The sequence below is a fragment of the Populus euphratica genome, unplaced genomic scaffold (assembly GCF_000495115.2).
Source record: "Populus euphratica unplaced genomic scaffold, PopEup_1.0 scaffold225.1, whole genome shotgun sequence".
In the NCBI taxonomy this organism is placed as follows: domain Eukaryota; kingdom Viridiplantae; phylum Streptophyta; class Magnoliopsida; order Malpighiales; family Salicaceae; genus Populus; species Populus euphratica.
Window position 1 is genome coordinate 158,090 of NW_011500107.1, and position 7,819 is coordinate 165,908.

Here is a 7,819-nt window from a genome sequence, read left to right on the forward strand (position 1 = left end):
AACTAATCATCTAAAATCCATAATTATCTCTTAGCATAATTCAAATCAGTAACATTAATCAGCTCTAATAAATATAAAAATTATATATTAATCCTCAATTTATTATCTCGGAAAAGAAAAAATAAAAAAGATTATCCTATATTCCTATTTGGTGTTCAAGTGACGACGCGGTCTTGAGTTATTAATATGAACCGTGTTGTGTTTTTCTATTTTGGTACCTTGGTACAGTTCGTCACCGTGTTGTGCTGTCGTTTATTTATTATTATTTATTTATTTTGTTTTCAAAAATACGCTTTATGAGGAGTCGCATGGGCTCAAGCACACTGTACGGGAAATAACGGAAGCTGGCTAGGTGGTAAAGTTCCCAAAGGTAATGGCATGCTTGTAATAATAAGAAGTTGCAAGGGCTCTATTATACCCGCTACAATATAAATCAAGGATGGTTCTAACAAGAGCAGACACCATGCACAACACCCCCAGCGATATGGGCACTTTGAAGTCTGAAAAAATGTTTCCAGGGGCGTTTTTCTTCCAAAGCCTCTTCTTCTTTTTCTTTCGCATTATCTCTAGACAGTTCAGGAACCCAAAAGGTCTGCAAAGAAGTTTGAGCAATGTCCATGCAGCCCATGGCAAATACCAGAAGTATGCTTCTCTTTCTTTTAGATCAGACTTGTCAGCCAAAACAATGGTGTTTAATGTGGAAGGAACTTTGCTGAAATCATACTCTTTGTTTCCTTACTTTATGCTTGTGGCTTTTGAAGCTGGAAGCTTATTAAGGGCCCTTATTCTCTTTCTGTTATACCCATTTATTTGCTTAGTAGGTCAAGATATGGGCTTAAAGATAATGGTAATGGTTTGCTTCTTCGGGATAAAAAAGGAGAGCTTAAGGGTTGGAAGTGCTGTTTTGCCGAAGTTTTTCTTAGAGGATGTTGGGTTGGAGGCATTTGAGGAATTGAAAAGAGGAGGGAGGAAAGTGGCCGTGAGTGATCACTTCCCTCAAGTCATGATTGAAAGTTTCCTGAGAGACTACTTGGATGTTAACTGTGTTGTTGGGAGGGAGCTAAAGACGGGCTGTGGGTATTTTTTGGGACTCTTGGAAGAGAAGAAGAAAGAAATGCTAAACTTGGAGGAGATACTCGGAAAGGATAGTGTTATTAGCCATGATATCATTGGCATTAGTCAGTTAAATAGCTCTCTTGATCATCCTTTATTTTCCCATTGCAAGGTGAGCTTTTCTTTTTCCGAACATCTTCATATATATAAATATCCTTTCTTCTTCTTTTTTTTCTTGAGCCGTAAACCAACATTTTCCTGCATTTTCCTTGTGTATATAAGCAATTGAGTCCTTTGTTAAGTAATATTTGCCTATATATGCATGTTTTGAGAATATATTTTATTAACAATTAACGGAAAGGGACAATCAATTGTTTCTTTATTTATATATAATAAAGAAGCATTGATTTGATGATAATATTGTTCATTCTTTAACATTTCCTTTATTCTTTCGTACATTTTTATTTACTTTTCAACTTTGAGACTCGTTTATGAAGGAAAATTGAAAATAACTACTTGAAATTTCTGCTGGTTACATTTTTTTTCGCTTCCTTGCTTGACTACTCTGAATTTCTCGTCCTTAATGCTGCTTTCTTGCTTTCTCACAACAGGAGATTTACTTGGTCAGAAGGGTAGACAAGAGAAGCTGGCAACACCTCCCAAGAGACAGATACCCTAAAGCCCTTATTTTCCACGACGGTAGACTTGCCCTAAGACCAACCCCACTGGCCACTCTAGCATTATTCATGTGGGTCCCTTTTGGCTTCGTCCTTGCCTTGATTAGGGCCGCTGTGGCTTTAACTCTTCCATACAGCATGTCCATTCCCATACTGACTTTCACTGGGGTTAAAGTAGCGATATCAAAACCCAAATTGTCTCCTTCAGTGCTTCGAAGCTCAAAAGAAAATGAATCCAAAAAAGGCCTCCTTTATGTCTGCAATCACAGAACATTACTAGATCCTCTGTACCTTTCTTTCGCATTAAAGAAAAATTTCACTGCTGTCACATACAGCCTTAGCAGATTATCGGAGATACTGTCACCAATCAGGACCGTTCGCTTAACTCGTGATCGTGAACAAGATGCAAAGATGATGGAGAGACTGTTAAACCAAGGGGATCTTGTGGTCTGCCCAGAAGGTACCACATGTAGAGAGCCCTACCTCTTGAGATTTAGCCCGTTGTTTGCTGAGATGAGCGATGACATAGTGCCTGTGGCTTTGGACACGCATGTGAGCATGTTTCATGGCACAACTGCCGGTGGGCTCAAGTGTCTAGACCCCCTTTTCTTCCTCATGAACCCTCGACCAAGTTACACTATTCAGTTGCTCGACGGCGTATCTGGACTTTCCACATGCCAGGACAGTGATAAATCAAGATTTGATGTTGCCAATTACGTGCAGGGTGAGATTGGCAAGGCATTGACCTTTGAGTGCACCAAGCTTACAAGAAGAGACAAGTACTTGATTTTAGCTGGCAATGAAGGCATAACTTGCAGCCAACGGTGAAATCCAAATTTTCCTAGCCAGATTTGAGCGTCGAGAACGTTCAAATTTGTTGTATGTCAAGGGCACCATTGAATTGTTTTATTGTTGTGGGCAGATAGGTGGCACTCTATTTGTTTATTTTAGTTAGTTTTTGTTTTCATTTTCTATAGCCATCTGTAAAACATCAGGCTAATGTCATATGATGTGCCTTTATTAAATCACTCTATTTGTTTATTGTTGGGGGCAGATTGGTCTCGCTTAAGTTTTGGACAGGATGTAACTATATGTTAGAACATCCATGTGACATGTTAGAATGATGTAACTATATGTTAGAACATCCATGTTACTAGAATCAAACTCTAAAGTTGTTCTTGTGAGATAATTTGAGTGATTACTAAGTTCATAGGTTAACACTACACTATGGCACAAATTAAAAAAAAAAAAAAAGCGTAAGAAAACATATTTAGATTATAAAGAGTTATTTGAAATTATTATTAAAATATATTTATGTTATAAAGAGTTATTTGGTATTATTATTAAATCTGATTTAATAGGTTAATTTAAAAAAAACTTACTTGATTTTTTGTCTAGTTTAGAATTAAATTAAATTATATAAAAATTATTTTAATATGATTCAGTAAACTTAGGAGATTCAAAGCCAACCCAGATGATTGGTAAAAAATGTAGTTTAACTTACAAATTTCAATATGATTTTTTTATATAATATTAAGATGATGATATATTTAAATGATTCGAACTTTATAATATAACTTACAAAATCTATGTTAGGTGATGAATTTTACTAGGTTTGAGAACTTTTTTTTATAAATATTTTTTTACTTAATTATATAATAATAAAAAATAGATTATTGTAAAATCGAGCATAAATCAAATATTGAGATATTTTTTTAAGACTATAATAACTTTAAAGAAATCAAACTAAATAATTTATAAAAATAAATCTAAAATAAAATTTAAAAAAGAAAGAGAGAGAGATGATGGTTGCACCCCAAGTTTTTTTAGTATATAAAATATAATTTATATGATTTAAATATTATTTAACTTTATTAATTAAAGTAATGACTTGGTCTAAGATATTTCTACCCCTAATATTTTCTTTTACATCAATTTTTTTTTCCTAGCCTTCATTCTAGCGCAGACAACTAACGTAGTAATAACTATGTTAACTATCGTGCTGCTTTATTTTGTTTACCAAGAGTTTCCATATATTTCTTTTTTTTTATTTTTTTAATAGGAAATTTTCATCTACTAATCTGGCAAAATAACTAGACTGTGTTTGTTTGCTGAAAAGTAAAAAATTATTTTTAAAATTTTTCTGTATTTATTTTTCATTAAAAAAGTTGGTTAATAGAAAATATTTTCAAGTTAAAAAATATTTATCTTGGTTTTCAGGAAAGTGTTTTCCTAAAAAATTTAGATAGAAAATATTTTTTGATAAGTTGTAAAAAATTTAAAATTATTATTATTTGCTAATTAATTTTTAAGATTTGTTCCTCATTATTGTAATAAACTTGAAAAAATTAAAACATTATTAATTTATTTTTCAGCTTCTTTTCCATGACATAACCAAATATTGAAAAGTGTTTTCCAACTTATTTTTCATTTCACTACCAAACTTAAAAAAATAATTCACTCGGAATTCACTTCCCAAAAAAAAACTACTTTCCAACAAACAAACGAGACCCTAGTGTTTTTTCTTTTATTAAAAGTTTGTTAAGCATCGTAGCCCACCTTCATTGTATAACAACCAAATGAGATGTCATGCCCGTGCGTTACCACGAGCTGTGAAACAAATATTCTTGATAGCATTATAATTGCAAACCAGTTTTAGATAATTAATAGAAACTAAAGGTGTGATGGAATCAATATTCCATTATATAAAAAAAAGAAGAAGTTATGTTGGTGATAAAAAACTTAGAGACTAAATATAATGATTTGTAGCAATCAATAATATTTTATGAGAAAAGACCTAACTTGAGGTTGGGCGGTGACGCATTCAGACCCAACTTCAAGGTGGGTGTGGACAGGTGGGCGTGAACGCGTCCAAACTTGGAGTTGGGTATTGGTGCGTCCAGACCTACAAACTTTTAATTATAATAAAAATAAAAATAATTATAACACAAATAATATAATTTTTAATATTAATACTTTTAATCATAATAAAAATAAAAATAATTATAAGACAAATAATACTATTTTTATTATAAGTAATAATATTATAATAACAATAAAAAGTGGACACTACACCACATGGTGCTTGGTCTGCCCTTGCACCACGTGGTGCTAGGGTGACCCTTCACTAGCAATCAGAATCGAGCGCCAAGTAGTGCTTGGGAGAGCTTGGGTAAGCCAAGGTGCGCCAACCCCATGTACAGACCCGAGCACCACGTGGCGATGGGGATAGCTTGGGGTGAGCCAACACATTTAGGTTATGGCAAAGGACCCAATTATCTTGGGTTTGATGAAGGGTCCAATTATCTTGGGTATGGCATCATACCCCAGCTTAATGGGTTTTGCACTGTCCTAGCACCACATGGCACTAGGACGACCCCTCCCTAGCAATCAAAATCGAGCGCAATATGGTGTTTAAGAGTGCTTGGGTGAGCCACGACACTCCAACCCCATATACAAACCCAAGTGCCATGTGGCGATGAGAGTCTTGGGGTGAGCTAACTCATTTAGGTCATGGTATAGGGCTTGATTATTTTGGATCTAAAGCAGGACCCGATTATCTTGAGTCCAGCATTATAATCCCTTTATATTGGGTCTTGATAAAGGATTTTACATATTTTATTTTTTATTATAATTAAAAATATTAATAGTAAAAATAGTATAATTTGCGTTATAAATATTTTAATTTTTCTTATAATTAAAAGTATTGCTCTTACAACTAGTATAATTGGTGTTACAAATATTATTATTTTATTATAATGAATAGTATTTATGTTAAAAATATTATTATTTTTATTAAATTTTTAAATATTCATATAAAAATAGTATTATTTTTGCTATAAATATTATTATTTTATTTATAATTAATAGCATGAATAGTAAAAATATTATTAGTTATAGTATAAATATTAGTATTTTTATTAGAAATAATAATATTATAATAACAATGAGAAGCAGAAACCTGGCACTGAGGCTAACCTAGCACCACGTGGCGTTAAGGTTGCAATAGCCAAGTAGGGCTTTTGCCATGACACGAGCACCAGATGGTGCTCAGGTCAGCCCCTGCGTATTAGCACTCGGGTCTGCCATGTGGCGCCTGAGATTTACAATATTCATGTACAATATAGTATTATTTGTACTTTAAATATGATTATTCTATTTATAATTAATAGCATGAATAGTAAAAATATTATTAGTTGTGGTATAAATATTAGTATTTTTATTATAAGCAATAATACTATAATAATAATGAGAAGTGGAAACTCGGTGCTTGGGTTGCCCGTGCGCCACGTGACACTGGGGCTAACCTAGCATCATGTGGCATTGGGGCTACTATAGCCACTCGAGGCTTTTTCCATGACCCAAGCAAGGTTAGGTACGAGGTCAGGGTCCAACCTAAATGAGTTTGGGTGTGACGAGGTCAGGGTCCAACCTAAATGGGTTTGGGTGTGAGCCCTGCCCTATCCATAACCCAAATAGGTTTGGTTTGGGTCGGAGTGCAGACCCAATAGAGTTAGGGGTTGGGTCCTTCCCAGTGCGGACCTCAAAGGGGTTGGGGGTGGGGTGGGGTCGGAGCGCGAACCAAAGGGTTTGAGGGTTGGGTCTATGTACTAACCCAAGGGCTTTTAGGTGTGGGTCCCTACTATTATGAGCCAAGAGGATTGGGGGATAGATTCATGGTCGAACCTAAAGAGGTTGCGGTTTGGGTCCTTCCATGGGCGGGCACATGAGTGTTTGTTTTGGGCTTTGGGTTTGTGTCCGAACCCAAGACAATTGAGTTTCGACACTTGACCCAATAGAAAGAGGTCTTGCCAACAAACCCCACTAGCTTGGTTGTGCAACTAGCTCACGGGTATGGCCCTAACACTAGGGCATGACAACCCAAGCGTCAGGTGTCCGCAGCTTAGGGCGCAACTCGTCCCCTTTGCAGCATTGAAACTTTTATAGCTGGGAATGGACTGCCTTTGAGCTAAGTGTTTGTTTCTGAAGCTGCAACACATAATACCCCCACAAATTATGCAATCCACAGTGCAATGAGTCTTAGTGAACAATGCTTTTTTTAGCATTATTACAATTCACAGTGCAATGAGTCTTGATGAACATTGATATCCCCGTATGCTTTAGCTTTATATATAATATAATAATAAATTAGAGTGATCACATTTCATTAAAAAAGTTATCAATAAAAAATCTTTTAATGACATAATACATTTTTTAGAAATGTTTTTGGTTTTTTTATATAAAAAGTATGGTTTAAAGTTTTCTATATTTTTTATAGAGAATGCACAAGGAAAAAGAAAGTCTAGTTTAAGAAAAAAATTTACGTTTTAATTTAAGAAAACTTCTCACTTTTTAGTTTCTAGTTTGAAAAAGAAGAGAAAGAGTAGTTGAATTAAGGTGGTTGAGGAAAAAAGTCTCAATTGACACTAATTTAGCCCATGAAAAAAATCGATGTTAGTATTAATGGATTTTATTCAATGATGGAAGTCTCATTTGGTTTTATTTGTCTTTCCCATTACCTAAAATATTGGTAGAGATGAGTTCAGATTTTTTATTTTTAGTTGATTTTGGATCCTTGAACCGATTTTTTAGGTTATTTTAGGCAATATACAGTTTTATCAAAGTGTATGAAGTATTTGGGTTAAATTTTATATTGAAATAAGTTGAAAAATAAGTTTTCAGGTAACAATCTTGTCTCGTGATTTTATAGCCATCATAGTAATCTGAATTTGGGAAAAAGCAAGTGATGTGTCATTTACCATAGAAAGCAATGCATCACTTGCTTATTTTTTTTTTTCAAAAAAGTTAGGGGTAGATGACAAGTCACATGCCCCTTAGAAATAAAAAAAAAAAACTCACTTGAAAAAGAATAAAAAATTAAAGTAAATTAACTTATTTAAATATAAAGAATCATGAAAACTTTGAAAAATAAAAAAAAAAACAATTATCAAAACAAAAAAGATGAAGAAGCTATGATTTCATCCAATCAACTGTGGAATAACAAAACTTAAAAAAAAAAACATTTAACTTGAGCCGATCTAAGCAAGGATGTCAAATATACAAGTTGAGTCATGAGATTGGAATAAGTC

General features: G+C 33.8%; 1 protein-coding gene across 1 annotated transcript; it reads left to right on the forward strand.

Moving 5' to 3' along the window:
* Positions 1-482: 482 nt before the first annotated feature.
* Positions 483-2,777, forward strand: LOC105109659 (probable glycerol-3-phosphate acyltransferase 3). Its single transcript, XM_011004431.1, has 2 exons — positions 483-1,225; positions 1,665-2,777. Exons 1-2 carry the CDS (start codon positions 485-487, stop codon positions 2,556-2,558), a joined length of 1,635 nt encoding a protein of 544 aa, XP_011002733.1. The 5' UTR covers positions 483-484; the 3' UTR covers positions 2,559-2,777.
* Positions 2,778-7,819: the final 5,042 nt, after the last annotated feature.

Excerpts from the sequence above, each read along its gene's own strand:
- LOC105109659 (XM_011004431.1), top strand. The coding sequence starts at position 485 with ATGGGCACTTTGAAGTCTGAAAAAATGTTTCCAGGGGCGTTTTTCTTC. Across the intron at positions 1,226-1,664 it reads CTTTATTTTCCCATTGCAAG|GAGATTTACTTGGTCAGAAG; the intron begins GTGAGCTTTTCT and ends TTCTCACAACAG.